At 35.2% G+C, this 21,293-nt stretch overlaps 2 protein-coding genes across 4 annotated transcripts in view; one reads left to right on the forward strand and one right to left on the reverse strand.

Moving 5' to 3' along the window:
• Positions 1-21,293, reverse strand: part of LOC140819946 (pentatricopeptide repeat-containing protein At2g27800, mitochondrial-like) — an 82,270-nt gene that overhangs the window by 35,118 nt on the left and 25,859 nt on the right. The window lies entirely within an intron of this gene.
• The window catches only part of LOC140819808 (uncharacterized), a 31,380-nt gene continuing 14,835 nt past the window's right edge, over positions 4,749-21,293 (forward strand). Inside the window, exons 1-3 of one of the 3 annotated variants that reach the window (XM_073180041.1) lie at positions 4,749-5,010; positions 5,608-5,656; positions 6,377-8,191. In XM_073180041.1, the coding sequence (XP_073036142.1) occupies positions 7,057-8,076 (1,020 nt within the window). In that variant the 5' untranslated portion in view covers positions 4,749-5,010; positions 5,608-5,656; positions 6,377-7,056 and the 3' untranslated portion in view covers positions 8,077-8,191. The remainder of the gene's footprint in view (positions 5,011-5,607; positions 5,657-6,376; positions 8,192-21,293) is intronic. The other 2 variants (XM_073180040.1, XR_012115292.1) reach the window with 2 other exon arrangements.

Below are 21,293 nucleotides of genomic sequence, written 5' to 3' on the forward strand. Positions count from 1 at the left end.
TCTATCTCTATCACTCTCTCAAATTTTCGAAGTGTATCTTTATATATATATTTTCATCTTTCCTTTTCAAAATTTTTATTTTTTGGTTGATTGTTCATTTAGTAATTTTTTTATTTTAATATCACAGGAAGTTCTGAAGTCTAGAAATGATTTTGTTATTTTAATTTATACAAATTAATGTAATGTTCAATAATAATAAAAGATGATCCAAAAAAATGTTGCTTATTTTTTAATAATTGAATAGTCTCATAACAACCATGATTTTTTAAATTCATTTTAGTATTTTCAATTAATATGTAAGCTATGATATTTTTATACAAAATTATATTCACACAATACTAAATAGTATTCTTTCTAAATATATATTATCAATTTAAAAACAAAGTTACAGATTAATCAATTGATATATTTTTAAAAATTTACAAACATGCATACAAACTCACATATATACGCATGTAAGGATTAAATGATTTAAATTTTAAATAAGTTAATTTATTTATTAATATAAATATTAAAATATAATTTTAAACTGAATATGTTATATATGTCAATTAATTATTGATTCAAAGAAATTAATAAAAAAATAATATGTTATGATTAAGTACAAAATTTATAAAATTCTATAAAAAAAAATCCACAAAAATCTATAAAAATCTTGCAAAAAAGTCTACATAAATCTGTTTATAAATTTGTGAGATTTTGTAAAAGTCAATAAAAATATATCAAATCCATAAAAGTCTATCACTTAAAAAAGTCATTAAAATCATCAAAATTCTGAATTGAATACACCCCACCTAATCCACTTTTATTTTTCTGCCCATTCATTCATGCTAAATCAAGAAAACTCAATCCATACCCACCACTACAAGAAAAATGATTTTCCGCAGCACGTCATCAACAGCGTGCATTAAACGCACGCTGCGAATACTACTTTTCATCGGCGAAACTCACGGATGGTGAAATCAGTCCTAAGAATTCTGATTTTGGGAGAAAAAACATGCAAATCCTACATGTATGTATATATGGGAGGCAAAGAGGGGCAGCGGAAGTTGTTGCTAAGTTAACTCTATTTGCTTTGATCCTATTATTTTATGTTGTTTATTGCTTCTTCTTTTTTTGCGATAGTTCTTAAAATCCGAAAATTTTGCTAAAGTAACTGTATTTGCTTTGATCCTATTGTTTTCTGTTGTTTATTGCTTTTATTTTTCGTAGTCCCAACATTTCCCCACTCTTATTCATTAAATATCCATATAAGTTAATAATAAAACAAATGTGGTTATCCTAGGCTGTAGCCCAACCTAATTTTTTATTTACAAGGAGTTATAGAGATTCGAGCCAATTTTAAATTATTTTTTTGGTAAATATATATAGAGATTTAAGCACAGTTTAATTTTTTAAAAAGATATCACGGTGCAAATAACTCATAAAAGTTAATATCTAGAATACCTATTTAACTTTCATAGTGAATAAATGTAAATTTTCGATATTTCAAAAGAGGTTTGGTGCAAATAACTCATAAAAATGATAAATGTATTTTATAATTTTTTTATTTAATAGAATTTAATTTTTAAAGTACATTTAAAATATATTAAAAATAGTTTTAAAATGTATATTTGAATCTAAGTGAAACTTGTCTTATGTTACACGGGTTACATATTAATTTAAATAATATATAAATTTTGAAAAATGATATTGATTAAATTTTTTTTTTTTGAAAATTAACTCTCTTATTTCGAATACACTATGAACAATAGGTTTTTGTTAAAAAAAAAAACCAAGGTCATTTTGCTAACTATTTTCATATTAATATCTCATATTTGGGATATATATATATTTATATATATATATATATATATATATATATATATATATATATAAAATACGGACTTGAAAAATAAAATCACGCAATAACACACCTAAAACAACGCGAAATAACACGAGCGATCGACCCTACCACCAACTCATATGGATATTTGATGAGTAAGAGCTAAGAGTCAAGGACGGATCTAGAAATTAAAGTTGAGGTGAGCTTGAACTTAATATAATAAGTTAATTTATATATATATATATATATATATATATATATATATATATATATATATATATTAAAATCAGTTGACCTTGATGGTGTTTTCGCTCCGAATTTATGCTCATATTCTCATGTTTTGTACCAAATTGCAAACAAATTATATTGCAATTGTGTTAATTTGTGTCGTTATTAAACTATTTTATGCTATTAATTTAGTTGATAATGTCTTGTATTTAGTAATAAAAAACATGATAAAAAGTATTTTTCTTAAACATTAGTCATTAATAAGACATAAGTTTGGGTCAAGACAATGGTGGTATCTCTCGAAATGTATGCTTATATTATCACGTTATGTACCAAATTGCAAACAATTATACTGCAATTGCTTATTTGTGCCTAAATTAACCCATTTTATGCCAAGAATTTAATTGATACTTTCCTGTGTTTAGTAGATAAAAAACATGACAAGTAATTTTCATAACCCTTACTCATTGATATGACATATAGGTTTGGGACAAAATGATGGTGGTTTCTCTTGGAATTTATGTCCATTTCCCATGTTATGTACCAAATTGCAAAATAATTGCACTGCTACTATTTTAATTTGATCTAGAATTAACTTATTTCGTGCCAAGATTTTAGTTCCTAGTGACTTGTGTAACCGTGTTTAGTAGATAAAAAACATGATGAGAAATAGTTTTCTAAACCTTACTCATTGATAAGATATATAAGTTTGGATCAGAAAGATGGTTTCTCTCGCAATTTATGCACATATTATCATGTTATGTACCAAATTATAAATTATAATGCAATTATTTTAATTTGTACTGAAAGTAACATATTTTATGCTAATAATTTAGTTGTTAGTTTCTTATGTTTATTAGATAAAAAAACCATGATAAAAACTATTTTTCCTAAACCTTACTCATTTGTAAAACATATAAGTTTGAATCGAGATGATGGTGGTTATTCTACGAATTTATGCTCATATTTTCATGTTATGTATCAAATTGCAAACAAATTTTACTGTGATTGTTTTAATATGTGCCGTAATTAGCCTATTTTAGGCCAAGAATTTAGTTACTCATGTATTGTGTTTAGTAGATAAAAAACACGATGAGAAGTAGTTTTCTTAAACCTTATTTATTGATAAGATATATAAGTTTGGGTCAAGACAGTGCTGGTTTTCCTCGAAATTTATGCCAATATTCTCACGTTATGTACCAAATTGCAAATAAATTACTGCAGTTGTTTTAATTTGTGCATAAATTAACCCATTTTTTGCCAAGAATTTAATTGATAATTTCTTGTGTTTAGTAGATAAAAAAAACATGATAAGTAGTTGACCGACGCTTTCGGTTGAGAATAAATCTAGCAAGCGGAATATGTCAAGTTATAGTAAATGGATTATGAGTCCAATTTTCGATCCCATAAAGACTAATATTTAATTACTATAATTTTTGTAACTTAACTTAAGCTAGACAAAATAAATAAAAAGATTAAATATGGATTATTAATCTAAACTATTAAATAAAATAATTGCAACTACAAATGATGAATGAAAAGATCAAGGAGGGATTCAGCTTCAAATAAAGAACTAAGACACACAACGGTACCAAACTCTACTATACTGACACGTATTAAAATTTAATTAATTATTTAATTCTTGACAATCACGGTGAAATCTCCAAAATTATTTATTAAACGATTCCTCGAGTTAATAAACCTATAAAAATCTAAAAGTCTAATTATTTCTAATTGAATTCAATTAGATGTAAATGTATTAAATATTTGTGGAATTTCAGTTTTCACCTAAAACCGCACTGAAACCGAATATTATTTCTAGTCAGTTTAACCATATGTTGATGACGTCTTTGTTGCTATATTTAATCAATCATCTTTCAATTCGTGATTAATCACAAACATGTAAATAGTTGATCATGATATTAACAAGAAATATTAAAATAACATCAATCAATAATATCAAGAAAATAAACCAAATATTAAACAAAGTATTGTTTAGCCCTATCTTGGTCTTAGTCTAGTTAAATTTATTCCATAAAATCAAAACAAAAGTGCAAACCCATGTTTAAATTCAATGAAGAAAACATAATTCGGAAGAAATGAAAAGAATTCTCAGTGATTTATGACGTGTGTTGAGGAATTCCTCCTGCTTTTGCCTTCTATCTTCCTCTCTTCAATTCCTTTTCCGTTATGTTCATGCTTCATTGTAGCCTCCTGTTCTGCACTGTTGCCGTCTTCACTTCCTTCCTCTCCCCTTGTTATCTTTCTTCTCTTATGTGCTTCTGTCTTCTTTGGACACTTCTACTCTCTTATGTTCTCTCTCCTATCTTTACGTGCCTCTCCTCTTCCTCCTCTTCTCTCTCCTCTCTCCTCTCTCTTATGTTGTAAGGCCCTGTAATTAATTATCCGGTAATTTAACATAATTAGAATAATTATTGAGTTGTAAATTAAAATAATTATTTATGCCAAACAAATTTTAGAAGTGTGTTAAAAATATGTATTTTAGAATATCGGAGTTAAAACGATATAAAAATACATATAGAGTTTAAATAACACACGAGAGCAAAATAAATACAGACCGGGATAAATGGGCTTGAGTTACTATTTTAGTAACCAAATACACAATATATATATATATATATATATATATATATATATATATATATATATAGACACACACATATACATACACACAACTTACCATATAAGTGAGAGAAGGAATAAGGTAAGAGAGAAAGAAAGAAACTTCCCCAATTCTCGTCACTTGTGTAGCAGCCGCAGAAAAGTCGCGATATCTCCTCCGTCCGGCGTCCAAATCTCGATCGGTCTGAAGGGGTGTCTTCCTAACATCCTAGGCTTCGATTCAAGTCAAAAATCGCGAAGTTTGAGCAAGGATTCGGGTAGATCGAAGCTGCTGTTCGGGTGCTCTGTTTCTGCGAGATTTCTTCCGATTTTGGGTGAGAGTTTTTGGGTTGCTGCGACTTTTGTAGTTTGAATTTGTTGAAATGACTTAAAAAGAACTTGTATCTCTGTTTGTTAGCTTTCTATAGCCACTGGAATCATTAATTTGGATAAGAAACAGAATTGATATGATTTTTCTACCAAAATGTGTCAAATCGAATTCTGAAATGGTTCTGTGCAGGACATCTACTGTAATTCGAGTTTTTGTCAATTATGCGCTCGGATTCTGGACTTGTGATTCCAAAGAAAGTTGTAAAGCTATGTGTTATATTCGTAATGATATAAAATTCGTTAAATTGCATTAAGAATTGAGAAAGTTATGCTCATTTTGCCGAAACTGCTCAGTACGAGATTCTGTCCGAAAATATGTTGAGTGGCAGTGTGTTCTTGATAATTCTGGGATTTATCTATTAGGATTCTGGAAATGGTTTCTACTAGAAAAGTTAGATAATCGAGTTATCTTTCATTTCCAATTGGCGTATAGTGATTTGAGTTAATATTGAGCGAGATATGAATTTTATGCTCTTTTGTGCCAAATCGGACATTGGTGTGGAATGTAGTTTTCACGATCGGCTTATTGTGGTTTTGTTTAGGCCGAGCGTCTTGAAGAGAAGTTGATATTGGAGTTTCAAGTTGGTATAAGTATGTTAAAGCTCGGTAACATACGACGGTAAAACATAAATTATGTTTAATTGTCATTCTGTGTAACATGGATCGTGTTTATGACTTGTTGACTGTTGCATATTGTTAAATGCCTTCATTGTGACCTATGTTTATTTATTATGACATATTATTGGCATTCAACATTGGGCATACAATTATGACATTCATGTTGAGCCCTATCGTTTTTGTTAGCCCATTGTTGATATCCGTTGTTATCTGCACTGTTGTTATCTCAGGATCATTGTGTGGCTGATAGGCCTATACACATGAGACCGTAGATGTGATTGAACAATCCCGTGGTTAGTGCAGCCTTTTGAGGTGAGCGCTGGGATTGTGTCATCTAGTTCGTTCTGTTGTGCCATCCTGTTATATCGTATCAGCTGTATGGAAGCCGAGTCAGGGGTGTTATTCAGCACAGCTTGGCATACCTCGCATACTTGGCAGGGCGGTTTAGCTGCATGACGATGTAGCTCCCCTGTGTTGTTGCTCGAGCATTATTCCAGTTGTTATCTTACCATTTGTTGGCTCCTGTTATCCCAGTTATTCGTTGAGCCTTTCATGCATTTCATATCACATTTTATTATATGATTTTGCATGATTTATGTTTATTGTTGTTATTGTTGAACTGTTTCATACCAGAATCCTGACCTCAGTTGTTTACTGGGGGGCTGCTGTGGTTGTTATTGGACACCATGGTAGATCTCCCGAGTCGTTTTGTAGCATCAGGCCGAGGTTCCATCAGTGGAGCTCGGGATTGAGGTTGGATTGCTTGGTTCGGTTCAGTGGAGTCTCCCAGTTAGTTTATATGTATGTCTTGAGTTTGTTTCAGGCTTGTATTGTACGTTATTTACCGGGGAGATGCCCCCTGTATCTGTATTGATATTTGGTTGTTCTGGTTATGTTCTGAGGCGACTCTGTGATATTCTTGATCTGGTGAGTATTTGGTAAGTTTTAAATTCTGTTTAGTCCTGGCCAGTGCGGCTATAGGTTGTTGACTTTGGTTGTTGTTTTAATGACTCTAGTTGGAGTATATTTTGATATAAACTGTTGTTTGAGTTTTCGGGATGTCCTACTTACGGGGAGGTCATGCCGAAATTTTTCTAGGCCCTGAGGTCCGTTTTAAAGTATTTTAAACCTTTTTCCGTTGCAGTTGTAAGTCAAACCATTATTGTTTGATCATTAATTGTCGTTAGAGTAAATGGGCCTCACATCTTGGTATCAGAGCGTAAACTGGGATACGCTCGAACTAGAGTCTAGGACACTTGAGTCTTGGCACTAAAATGGTTGTTGCACCTGTGTATGCTACTTGACAACATGCTTATGTGATTATATGATTTGTTTACTTCCATTCTAATTGTTTTGGTGTTTTATCGTATAGAATGGAAGGAGGTGGAGAAATTCATGTTGATGAGATTCCTTTAGCTCGAGGTCGAGGTCGTGGTAGAGGTCGTGGACGTGGTAGACCTCGTGTCCGTGTTGTTGATGATACTTTTGTGGAGCAAGCTGCTGATCACCTAGACCAGCTTAGGATGGATGAGTTAGTTGCACGTTTCCATTCTATGCATCCTCCTCGATTCAGTGGTTCAGAAGGAGCTGAGAAAGCTGAGTTATGGATTTCTGAGATTGAGGAATTGTTTGATTTGATTGAGTATCCTCCAGAGTGTCGATTGAGATTAGCTATGCATCAGTTGAAAGATCGTGCTAAAATGTGGTGGTCTACTACATTAATGACCTTAGATGCTCAGAGGATCATTCCATCATGGGATATATTCAAGTTGAAGTTTAAGGAAAGTTATTGTCCTCCATCATTCTACAGTTCTAAGGCTTCTGAGTTTCATAACTTGAAGCAGGGAGATATGTCAGTTGAGGATTATACGGATACTTTTTATGCTATGCTGAGATATGCTCCTCATGTTGCGGCAAGTCAGATTGCTGTTGTCGAAAGTTTCATTGAAGGATTGAACGATCATCTACACCCTTTTGTTTCTACCGGTAAGCCACTGAATTATCTCGAAGCAGTGGAAATAACAAAAAGGGCTGAAGCTAGTCTTAAGAGGACTGACAATCGAGCTCCTACCCAACATCATCAGTCGGGAAAACAACAATTCAGTTCATCTGGTTCTGCATCTCTTCGTCCTCGTGGGAAACAATTTAAGAAGCCTGGTTCTAGTTCTTCGAGTTCAGGGAGTTCGAGGAACCGTGGGGGATATCGCTATAGTGGACCTTACTGTGATCACTGTGGCGGCAAGTATTCCAGTAATCAGTGTGTTGGAGTTCAAGGAGTTTGTAATGTTTGTGGTCGGCCAGGCCATTTTGCTAGAGTTTGTCCTAGTAAGACGGGGAAATCAGCCCAGGCAGGTAGTGGAGCTCAAAGTAATAGGATTCCAACAGCGTCCTAGTCCTCCCATCAGCCTAGTCGACCTTCGTATCAGAGCAGAGGGCAAGGTGGTCAACAAAATCAGTCATCTGTTCATGTATTTGCCTTGACTGAGGATGAGGCTCAGGCAGCTCCAGGTACTATCATTACCGGTAATTGTACTCTATGTGGTTTTATAGCACGAGTGTTATTTGATACTGGAGCATCTCATTCCTTTGTTTCTCATGCATTCGTTGTTTCGCATGATCTTCGCACCACTAGTATGAATTCCAATCTATCTGTTATTACTCCGATGGGCAAAATGATTATCACTGATCATGTGGTGTTCAATGCGGTTTTGTTTCACGATGAAAACGTTCTATATCTGAATCTCATAGTCCTAACTATGCATGACTTTGATTGTATCGTTGGTATGGATGTTTTGACTGCAAATCGTGCCATTGTTGACTGTTATCGAGGAATAGTTCGTTTCAGACCTAGCTTTGCTCCTAAATGGAATTTATATGGTCGTGGTTCTCAAGCCAAGATTCCTCTAGTTTTTACCATTGAAATGAATCGATTGTTCGATTCTGGTCATGAAGGTTTTCCTGGTTTATGCTGTGGATCTATCGCAAGATGAGCGACGGATTTCTGATATTCCTGTAGTCCGTGAGTTCCCCGATGTGTTTCCAGAAGAGATTCCTGGTTTTCCACCAGAACGAGAAGTTGAGTTCAGTATCGAATTAATGCCAGGAACGAAACCCATATCTCGAGCACCATATCGTTTAGCCCCTGTTGAGCTGAAATAACTGAAAGGAACAATTGCAGGATTTGTTGAGTAAAGGGTATATTCGTCCGAGTTCTTCACCATGGGGTGCACCGATTCTATTTGTCAAGAAGAAAGATGGTACGATGCGGATGTGTATTGATTATCGGCAACTAAATAAGTCTACTGTCAAGAATAAATATCCACTCCCTAGGATTGATGACTTATTTGATCGGTTGCAAGGTACTTCGGTGTATTCTAAGATTGATCTTCGTTCAGGGTACCATCAAGTGAGAGTTAGACAAGAAGATGTGCCGAAAACAGCTTTTCGCACGAGATACAGACACTTTGAATTTTTGGTTATGCCTTTTGGTTTGACCAATGCTCCTGCTGTGTTTATGGACTTGATGAATCGAGTATTTCGTAAATATCTCGATCGTTTTGTGATTGTATTCATCGATGATATTCTTGTTTATTCCAAGTCCGAGGAAGAGTGTAAAGCCCAAAATCAGTATACATAAAATCCATGCATATATTTAATTTATGAAATTTATTATTTTAATTATTTATGTTTATTTAATGTATGTTAAAATATTTTCTAGAGTTTTATGTTTCAGACGATTATTCGAAGCGAGATCGAGGAAAGGAGATAGAGATGATTTTTTTTAGTAAATTTTAATGCAGTATTTTATTTAAGATAAGGATGGAGTATTTTAAATAATTTAATTAATTTTAGTAATTTAAGAGCTTAATTATTTAAATGATTAATTTATTTTAAAATTTTAGAGTTGTAGTATTTGTGCATCTTATTTAAATTTAAAATTTATAATGGGGTTAATATGAGATTTATTTTAAATTAGTATGTTAAATGTTTTTAAATAGATTTTTAGTATATTAAATACATATGTTACAATTGTTTATATATATGTAGGTATATATATATACACATATATATATCAACACACAAGCACACACACTTTGACTCACACACTCACACATTTACACACACATATACACGTACACACACACAACACAAAACACAAAACAAAACATGCTATTAAACTTTTTGACTAAAGCAAAGGTTGTGTTTTTAAAACACTCCTCTCTCAATTTATTTATTTCATTTTCTTCCTTCTTTTTTTTTCATTCAACGAGCACATCTCCTCTAAAAATTTCCAACATATATTTAGTAAGTTTTCTTTGAAGAAATTGAGCCAAGTTCGTCCCGGATCGTCTCCCGTATCATCTCCGCTTCGGTATCGTCGTTTCCGTATTTTTAAATATCAAAAGGCACGTATATTCTGTTCTTGATGCATCGATCTTGTCATATTATGCGTTGTGTTGTTATTTATGCAAAAATTATATGTGCGATGCGTAGAAGTTTGAGCAATCACGTCTAGATCAAGTTTGAAACAATTTTGGATCACCAAATTCACGTTTTGGTTGTTCTGTAAAATACTGCGATTTTTCGGTACATATTTTGAGAAAACTTTTAATTACAAAAACGTAGATTTTTTTTATACGTTCGATTTGATATAAAATTCGAGTTATTTGGATTAAAAACAAGTGAGTTATGGTGTTTTTAGTATGACTGCTATTTTTAGATCCGAAAACTCATGTTTCGATGTTCTTTCGAAAACTGCGATTTTTTGGTACATATTTTGAGAAAACATTTAATTACAAAAACGTAGATCTTTTTGATACGTTCGATTTGATATAAAATTCGAGTTATTTGGATTAAAAACGAGTGAGTTATGGTGTTTTTAGTATGACTGCTATTTTTAGATCCGAAAACTCATGTTTCGCTGTTCTTTCAAAAACTGCAATTTTTCGGTACATATTTTGAGAAAACTTTTAATTACAAAAACGTAGATCTTTTTGATACGTTCGATTTGATATAAAATTCGAGTTATTTGGATTAAAAAAGAGTGAGTTATGGAGTTTTTAGTATGACTGCTCAAATCGTGTTTCAAGAAAGTTATGAATTTTAATATGTTCTTGAAGTTTTTATGTTGTAGGCTTTGTTGGGATCGACGGGTGATCGTTGCTGCATATAAGAAAGTTAGTAATGATGTTTAGAGTATTTTTGAGGTTTTGATTCATGTCGTTAAGAGCTTGAATTATTAAGATGTCGTAAGAAATAAACTTTAATATAAATGACAATATTTTGGGTCGTATGAATTGTAGGGTGATTATAAAAGTTTAGTTCATTGTTATGGTGTCCTAGAATGGTCTCATAGTGATGAATCTTGATGTCTTATGTGTTAATTGGGAGAATAGACATGTCGCAAAATTTTCATAAAATAATTCGTCGAACAGAGCGGACTCGGACCCGGACACGGAGGTAGGCACGGTGTCCGTGCCTTCTTATTTCATCACAACAATTTTTAAGCGCACGGACACGGACCATGATACGGACTTAGGGACGGGGTCCGTGTACCTTTAGCTTTTAGGTATATTCTTTTATTATTTAAGGTTTGATTTGAGGTTTTATACCATGGTTTAATATGATGTTTTACAGAGTTATGTCATGGGAATTATAGAATGTTCTAAGAATTTATTTAGCTTGGGATTAAGCATGACATTTACGTTTAAGTTGTTCAAGTTAAGTTTATGTATTCATATTAGTATGTTGCAGCAACGACCCGATTGACATCCAACGAATCCCTCAATGCAAAGTAAGTATGTATGACGTGCAAAGAAAATATTTGAAGTTTTTGAGGTATGCTAAATGTCTTGTGACCAAAAGTGAATGGGTTTGGAAGTCGGTGAACGTGGCCGAGGACCTCTCCACCCCGTTAAATTATGAACGGGTTAGATCGTGGTTGTGAAGCGTTAAATTATGAACGTGGATCAACTGGCCTGTTAAAATTATGAACATGGATCTCATGTATGTGGCAGTGGATACGTCCCTGTCAGCCCAGTACTGTGGTTTGTCTGATCAGATATTTATTATGTTATGGGTCACTTGCTTTGAAACATCCTCTACACAAAATGATGAAGTTAAGTATGTTGAAGTATGAAAGCATGTTAAAGAAAAGTTTATGTGATGGCACGTCATATTATGTATGCAAATATGTTCAAAGTTTATGTAAAGAGCAAGTTTATGAAAGTTTAAGTTTATTATGTAAAGTTCAAGTTTGAAGTATGTACGATCTATTTTGAAGTTGTATGCGATTATATTATGTAGTACTCGTTATTCCCAGTTTATACGTGTTGAGTCTTTAGACTCACTAGACTTGATCGATGCAGGTGAGTATGTTGATGAGGAGACAGGAGATGGCGACCAAGGGGCAGGCTTGGACTGAGCGGAAGGCTAAACCCGAGGACCACTATGTTTATGTTTTAGGAAAACTTTAAAATAGTATGTTTTTATGTTGGATGTGAGATGATTTGAAATAAGTACTTTGTTAGAAAATATTAGTTGGGAATGTTGATTTTAATATTATTAAGTTAAATGACAAGTGACGACCGTATGAAATTTTATGTTTAAGAAAATTTTAATTTTTCCGCAAATTTTGAAGTAGTAAAAGTACGGTTCGTTACAGTTGGTATCAGAGCGGTGTTCTTGTAAAGGGTTATGCCTACTGCCAGTCGCAAAAAGCTCATAAGGTCACACCTCAAGTCTGTAAGTTTTAAGTTTTCAAAGATTTATGTTAGTGTAGTATGCATTAAGTTATTATTTTCAGCATGTCCATACTTTTAAGTTCAGTTACGTGAATCCTATGTTATTTATATCATGTTCATATGCATGTTGGGTTTACGTATTGGGTAATTTTAGAACAGTATGGCTCCTAGACGTTTGATTGCCAGTGGAGCTAGGGATGAGGACCGAGAGTCTCGTGATGGGGAAAGAGCCACTCCTCCTCCATCTCCAGATATGCAGACGCAGATGCTTGCAGCTATGACGCAGTTCTTCGCACAGGTTGCGGGGAATCCAGCTCCAGCAGCAGGAGGTACAGGACCGAGGACTCAATCGGAGGCAGTGTACGAGAGATTTCAGAAGATGAATCATCAGAAGTTCTCAGGGACTACGAATCCTATGGTGGCGGAAGAGTGGGTTAAGTCTATAGAGGTGATCTTTGAGTATATGGAATTGCAGGATGTGGATCGAGTCCGATGTGCCATTTTTCTCCTAGCAGGGGATGCAAGACAATGGTGGGACAGTGCATCGGTGGCAGTTAATTTGCCGATGTTGTCTTGGGATGGATTCAAAGAGATGTTCTTCGCTAAGTACTTCACTGAGGAGGTACAGGCCCGTTTGACTACGGAATTTATGACACTACGACAGGGAGATAGTAGTGTGGCTGAGTTTGTGAGAAAGTTTGAACAGGGTTGCTACTTTGTGCCACTCATAGCTAATGATGCTCGAGCAAAACTGAGGCATTTCATGGGTGGTTTGCGGCCATTCTTGCGCCGTGATGTGAGAGTAACTGGCCTTACTACATATGCAGCTGCCGTTTCTGGAGCTCTGGCGGCGGAGCAAGACCAGAGAGACATTGAGACTGATAGGTTGGGCAAGAGGCCCTACCAAGCACCACCGCAGCCACAGCATCAGCATCAGCGACCCCAGTACAAGAAACCTTTTCAGGGGCAGCCTGGGAAGAAGCATTACCAAGGACCACCTAGGGGCAAGGGTCCTATCCAGCAGCAGGGGGCGCCTCAGAGGCCCGTTGTTTTCCCAATGTGCCCGAAGTGTAACCGCCAGCATCCAGGACCATGCTTGTATGGATCAGGCAAGTGTTTTAAATGTGGATCTACGGATCACATGCTGAAGCAGTGTCCTCGGTGGAAGCAGCCAACCCAAGGGAGGGTATTCGCCATGCACGCACAGGAGGCGAACCCAGACACTACACTACTGACCGGTAATCATTTCTATTTAAGCTCGGTATTATTTGCCTTGCATGTGGAAATTTTATTTGAGATTATTAGTGTACTAGTAAGATTTTAGATTGACTTGGAATATATTGATTTCAACTATGCTTAAAGTTAATTGCTAGTATTTTGGGATATAAGTTTGGTGTTGTGTTAACATCTCTCAGGAAATATTTTCATAAAGAGATTAGCCACAACTGCACTGATAGATTCAGGAGCCACTCACTCCTTTATATCGGAGACCTTTGCTAATCATTTGGACATCAAGTCCATTGGCCTAGACGTGAACTTTTCAGTGACACTTCCATCAGGGGAAGAGTTGTTAGCCACCAGTGTGGTCAGAGATATTGATCTAGAACTGCAGGGTTACTTGGTGTATGCAGATTTGATCATATTGCCAATGCCAGAGTTTGATATCATTTTGGGAATGGATTGGTTGACAAAGAATCGAGTTCTTATTGATTTTCAGAAGAGATCAGTGTTGGTCAGACCATTAGGCATGGAGCAGTTTCTATTCGAGCCAGCAAGATGGAGGAATTTTCCTCGCATGATCTCCTGTATACAGGCGAGGAGATTGATTTCCAAAGGGTGTCAGGCTTTCTTGGCCAGTATTGTGTCAGCACCTGAAGTAACCACTCCATCTATATCAGATGTTCCAGTAGTCAGAGATTTTCCAGACGTCTTTCCAGATGATGTTGCAGGACTTCCACCGGATAGAGAAGTGGAGTTTGTCATCGATCTCATGCCAGGTACCGTGCCAATCTCTAAGGCACCATACAGATTAGCTCCAGCTGAGATGTTAGAACTCAAGCAACAGATACAGGAGCTTCTGGACAAGGAATTTATTCGCCCAAGTTTCTCACCTTGGGGAGCACCGGTACTATTTGTGAAAAAGAAAGATGGGAGCATGAGGCTTTGCATCGATTACCGTGAGTTAAATAAGGTGACGATCAAGAATAAGTATCCATTGCCTAGAATAGATTATTTGTTTGATCAATTGCAAGGAGCTACTGTATTTTCTAAGATAGATCTTCGATCAGGATATCATCAATTGAAAGTGAAGGATGCAAATGTCCACAAGACAGCTTTCAGGACCCGGTATGGGCATTACGAGTTCTTAGTGATGCCGTTTGGAGTAACGAATGCTCCAGCTATTTTCATGGATCTAATGAACCGAGTATTCCATCAGTATCTTGATCAGTTCGTCATAGTATTTATTGACGACATCCTCATATACTCGAAGAGCCATGAAGAACATAACCAGCATTTGAGGATAGTCTTACAGATTCTTCAGAGTCGCAAGTTATTTGCGAAATTCAGTAAGTGCGAATTTTGGTTGGAAAAGGTAGCGTTTTTGGGTCATATAGTATCTAGTAGTGGTATCGAGGTGGATCCAGCGAAAGTAGCAACTGTCAAGGAATGGGTTGAACCAAAGAATGCATCTGAGATCCGAAGTTTTCTGGGTTTAGCTGGTTACTACCGTAAGTTCATTCAAGGATTCTCGTCGATAGCAGTGCCACTCACTTCACTTACTAAGAAGAATGCTAAGTTTGTGTGGAGCGATGAATGTCAGAAGAAATTCGATACTTTGAAGCAAGCTCTTATTTCAGCACCATTGTTAGCCATGCCATCAGGGCAAGGAGATTTTGTGTTATACACTGATGCATCTAAGCTCGGTTTAGGAGCAGTAATGATGCAACAAGGTCGGGTCATAGCTTATGCTTCCAGACAGTTGAAGGTACTTGAGATAAACTACCCGACACATGATCTTGAGTTAGCAGCCGTTGTATTTGCATTGAAAATTTGGAGACACTATCTATACGGTGAGAAATGTCAGATTTTCACTGATCACAAGAGTCTCGAATATTTCTTCACACAGAAAGAATTAAATATGAGACAGAGACGTTGGTTAGAACTGGTTAAGGATTACGACTGTGAATTAGCTATCATCCGGGAAAAGCTAATGTTGTCGCAGACGCATTGAGCAGAAAAGTTGCAGTCATAGCTCATTTATAAACTCAGAGATCTCTTCAGTATGAGATTCAAAGGTTTGACTTGGAAGTTTATCGCAAGGACAAAGCTCCTAAGCTGTCTAATCTGACAGTCAAATCTTCCTTGCTAGATCGTATTCGAGCAGGACAGTCTTCAGATGAGCAACTACAGAAATGGAGACTAAAAGATGAAGCGAAGGGCAGTGTTCTCTACACAGTGTCAGATGGTATTGTGAGATACAAAGATAGAATGTGGGTGCCTAGTGGTGATTCAATCAGACAGGATATTTTGTCAGAGGCACATGCATCTCCGTATTCTATTCACCCAGGAGGTACCAAGATGTACAAAGACTTGCAAATTTTGTATTGGTGGCCAGGGATGAAACGAGATATCCGCAGATATGTATCAGAATTTCTCACTTGTCAGCAGGTGAAAGCAGAGCATCAGAGACCGGCAGGGATGCTTAGGTCACTTCCCATTCCAGAGTGGAAATGGGAGAATATCACCATGGATTTTGTTGTTGGTTTGCCGAGGTCAGTCAGAGGATCCAATGCCATTTGGGTTATAGTGGATCGACTAACTAAGTCAGCACATTTTCTTACCAGTGAAGACGAATTTCTCCATGACGCAGTATGCGGAGCTTTATATAAGGGAGATAATTCGTTTGCATGGGATTTCAGTTTCTATTGTGTCAGACAGGGATCCGAGGTTTACATCGTCCTTCTGGAAAAGTTTACATGCAGCCATGGGGACGAAATTGTTATTCAGTACTGCATTTCACCCTCAGACAGATGGCCAGTCTGAGCGAGTGATTCAGATATTAGAGGATTTGTTGAGAACTTGTATGATTGATTTTCAGGGACTTGGGAGTCTAAACTACCACTTGTGGAGTTTACCTACAATAACAGTTTTCAATCATCAATAGGTATGGTTCCTTATGAAGCTTTGTATGGACGAAAGTGCAGATCGCCAGTTCATTGGGATGAAGTTGGTGAGAGAGCAGAACTTGGTCCAGAAATAGTTCAGCAGACTGCAGATGTGGTGGTTAAGATTCGTGACAGAATGAAGACCGCCCAGGGTCGTCAGAAGAGTTATGCTGATAAGAGAAGGAAAGATCTTGAATTTGCTGTAGGTGATCATGTATTTGTTAAGATAGCACCTATGAAGGGTGTTATGAGATTTGGGAAGAGAGGTAAGCTGAGTCCGAGATTTATTGGACCGTTCGAGATTCTTGACAGAGTTGGAACACTAGCTTATCGTGTAGCCCTACCGCCGAATTTGGCCGGAGTGCACAATGTATTTCACGTTTCGATGTTGAGGAAGTATCTAGCAAATCCTTCGCATGTTCTGAGCCATGAGCCATTGCAGTTGACTCCAGACTTGTCTTATGAGGAAAGACCGATTAAAATTTTAGACAGACAAGAGCGTAGACTTCGAAATAAGACGACTAAGTTAGTCAAAGTCCAGTGGCTGAATCAATCAGTGGAGGAGGCCACTTTCCGCAACCCAGAGTTGTTCGGTAAGACTTAATTTCGAGGACGAAATTTTTATAAGGGGGAGAGATATTGTAAAGCCCAAAATCAGTATACGTAAAATCCATGCATATATTTAATTTATGAAATTTATTATTTTAATTATTTATGTTTATTTAATGTATGTTAAAATGTTTTCTAGAGTTTTATGTTTCAGGCGATTATTCGAGGCGAGATCGAGGAAAGGAGATAGGGACGATTTTTTTAGTAAATTTTAATGCAGTATTTTATTTAAGATAAGGATGGAGTATTTTAAATAATTTAATTAATTTTAGTAATTTAAGAGCTTAATTATTTAAATGATTAATTGATTTTAAAATTTTAGAGTTGTAGTATTTGTGCATCTTATTTAAATTTAAAATTTATAATGGGGTTAATATGAGATTTATTTTAAATTAGTATGTTAAATGTTTTTAAATAGATTTTTAGTATATTAAATACATATGTTACAATATTTTATATATATGTAGGTATATATATATATACACACATATATATATCAACACAGAAGCACACACACTTTGACTCACACACACACTCACACATTTACACACACATATACACGTACACACACACAACACAAAACAAAACATGCTATTAAACTTTTTGACTAAAGAGAAGGTTGTGTTTTTAAAACACTCCTCTCTCAATTTATTTATTTCATTTTCTTCCTTCTTTTTTTTTTTCATTCAACGAGCACATCTCCTCTAAAAATTTCAAACATATATTTAGTAAGTTTTCTTTGAAGAAATTGAGCCAAGTTCGTCCCGGATCGTCTCCCGTATCATCTCCGCTTCGGTATCGTCGTTTCCGTATTTTTAAATATCAAAAGGCACGTATATTCTGTTCTTGATGCATCTATATTGTCATATTATGCGTTGTGTTGTTATTTATGCAAAAATTATATGTGCGATGCGTAGAAGTTTGAGCAATCACGTCTAGATCAAGTTTGAAACAATTTTGGATCACCAAATTCACGTTTTTGTTGTTCTGTAAAATACTGCGATTTTTCGGTACATATTTTGAGAAAACTTTTACTTACAAAAACGTAAATCTTTTCGATACGTTCGATTTGATATAAAATTCGAGTTATTTAGATTAAAAACGAGTGAGTTATGGTGTTTTTAGTATGACTGCTATTTTTAGATCCGAAAACTCATGTTTCGCTGTTCTTTCAAAAACTGAGAATTTTCGGTACATATTTTGAGAAAACCTTTAATTACAAAAACGTAGATATTTTCGATACGTTCGATTTGATATAAAATTCGAGTTATTTGGATTAAAAACGAGTGAGTTATGGTGTTTTTAGTATGACTGCTATTTTTAGATCCGAAAACTCATGTTTCGCTGTTCTTTCAAAAACTGCGATTTTTCGGTACATATTTTGAGAAAACTTTTAATTACAAAAACGTAGATCTTTTCAATACGTTCCATTTGATATAAAATTCGAGTTATTTGGATTAAAAACGAGTGAGTTATGGTGTTTTTAGTATGACTGCTATTTTTAGATCCGAATACTCATGTTTCGCTGTTCTTTCGAAAACTGCAATTTTTCGGTACATATTTTGAGAAAATTTTTAATTACAAAAACGTAGATCTTTTCGATACGTTCGATTTGATATAAAATTCGAGTTATTTGGATTAAAAACGAGTGAGTTATGGAGTTTTTAGTATGACTGCTCAAATCGTGTTTCAAGAAAGTTATGAATTTTAATATGTTCTTGAAGTTTTTATGTTGCAGGCTTTGTTGGGATCGACGGGTGATCGTTGCTATATATAAGAAAGTTAGTAATGATGTTTAGAGTATTTTTGAGGTTTTGATTCATGTCGTTAAGAGCTTGAATTATTAAGATGTCGTAAGAAACAAACTTTAATATAAATGGCAATATTTTGGGTCGTATGAATTGTAGGGTGATTATAAAAGTTTAGTTCATTGTTATGGTGTCCTAGAATGGTCTCATAGTGATGAATCTTGATGTCTTATGTGTTAATTGGGAGAATAGACATGTCGCAAAATTTTCATAAAATAATTCGTCGAACAGAGCGGAATCGGACCCGGACACGGAGGTAGGCACGGTGTCCGTGTCTTCTTATTTCATCACAACAATTTTTAAGCGCACGGACACGGACCATGATACGGACCTAGGGACGGGGTCCGTGTACCTTCAGATTTTAGGTATATTCTTTTATTATTTAAGGTTTGATTTGAGGTTTTATACCATGGTTTAATATGATGTTTTACAGAGTTATGTCATGGGAATTATAGAATGTTCTAAGAATCTATTTAGCTTGGGATTAAGCATGACATTTACGTTTAAGTTGTACAAGTTAAGTTTATGTATTTATATTAGTATGTTGCAGCAACGACCCGATTGACATCCAACGAATCCCTCAATGCAAAGTAAGTATGTATGACGTGCAAAGAAAATATTTGAAGTTTTTGAGGTATGCTAAATGTCTTGTGACCAAAAGTGAATGGGTTTGGAAGTCGGTGAACGTGGCCGAGGACCTCTCCACCCCGTTAAATTATGAACGGGTTTGAAGTTAGGATTGGAAAGCGTTAAATTATGAACGGGGACCAATCCGCCCGTTAAATTATGAACGGGTTAGATCGTGGTTGTGAAGCGTTAAATTATAAACGTAGATCAACTGGCCTGTTAAATTATGAACATGGATCTCATGTATGTGGCAGTGGATACGTCCCTGTCAGCCCAGTACTGTGGTTTGTCTGATCAGATATTTATTATGTTATGGGTCACTTGCTTTGAAACATCCTCTACACAAAATGATGAAGTTAAGTATGTTGAAGTATGAAAGCATGTTAAAGAAAAGTTTATGTGATGGCACGTTATATTATGTATGCAAATATGTTCAAAGTTTATGTAAAGAGCAAGTTTATGAAAGTTTAAGTTTATTATGTAAAGTTCAAGTTTGAAGCATGTACGATCTATTTTGAAGTTGTATGCGATTATATTATGTAGTACTCGTTATTCCCAGTTTATACGTGTTGAGTCTTTAGACTCACTAGACTTGATCGATGCAGGTGAGTATGTTAATGAGGAGACAGGAGGTGGCGACCAAGGGGCAGGCTTGGACTGAGCGGAAGGCTAAACCTGAGGACCACTATGTTTATGTTTTATGAAAACTTTAAAAATATTATGTTTTTATGTTGGTTGTGAGATAATTTGGAATAAGTACTTTGTTGGAAAATTTGAGTATGGGATGTTGATTTTAAATATTATTATGTTGAATGATAAGTAACTACTGTATGAATTTTATGTTTAAGAAAATTTTTAATTTTTCCGCAAATTTTGAAAAGTAGTAAAAGTACGGTTCGTTACAAAGAGCATGCCAAACATTTGAGGATAGTTCTTCGAATTCTTCAAAAGAAGCAGTTGTACGCCAAGCTATCCAAGTGTGAGTTTTGGCTAGATAGAGTTGTGTTTCTGGGCCATGTCATGACTCAACATGGTATTTATGTCGATCTAATAAAGTGGAAGCAGTTCTGAACTGGGCACGACCGACCAATGTGCCAGAGATCCGTAGTTTCATGGGTCTAGCTGGTTATTACCGGAGATTTATCGAAAATTTCTCAAAAGATTGCTAGACCTATCACTCAACTGACTCAGAAAAATCAGAGATTCATTTGGTTTGATGAATGTGAGTCATGTTTTGTCGAGTTGAAGAAAAGACTGACTTCTGCACCAGTTCTTACCATTCCAAATGGTTCTGGAGGATTTGTGGTTTGCACTAACGCATCAAATCGAGGTCTAAGTTGTGTTCTGATGCAGCATGGTAGAGTTGTGGCCTATGGTTCTCGTCAGTTGAAACCGCATGAGTCTAAGTATCCTGTTCATGACTTGGAGTGTAACGTACCGTACTTTTACTACTTCAAAATTTGCGGAAAAATTAAAAATTTTCTTAAACATAAAATTTCATACGGTCGTCACTTGTCATTTAACTTAATAATATTAAAATCAACATTCCCAACTAAGATTTTCCAACAAAGTACTTATTTCAAATCATCTCACATCCAACATAAAAACATACTATTTTAAAGTTTTCATAAAACATAAACATAGTGGTCCTCGGGTT

The sequence above is a fragment of the Primulina eburnea genome, chromosome 18 (genome assembly GCF_022965805.1).
Source record: "Primulina eburnea isolate SZY01 chromosome 18, ASM2296580v1, whole genome shotgun sequence".
In the NCBI taxonomy this organism is placed as follows: Eukaryota; Viridiplantae; Streptophyta; class Magnoliopsida; order Lamiales; family Gesneriaceae; genus Primulina; species Primulina eburnea.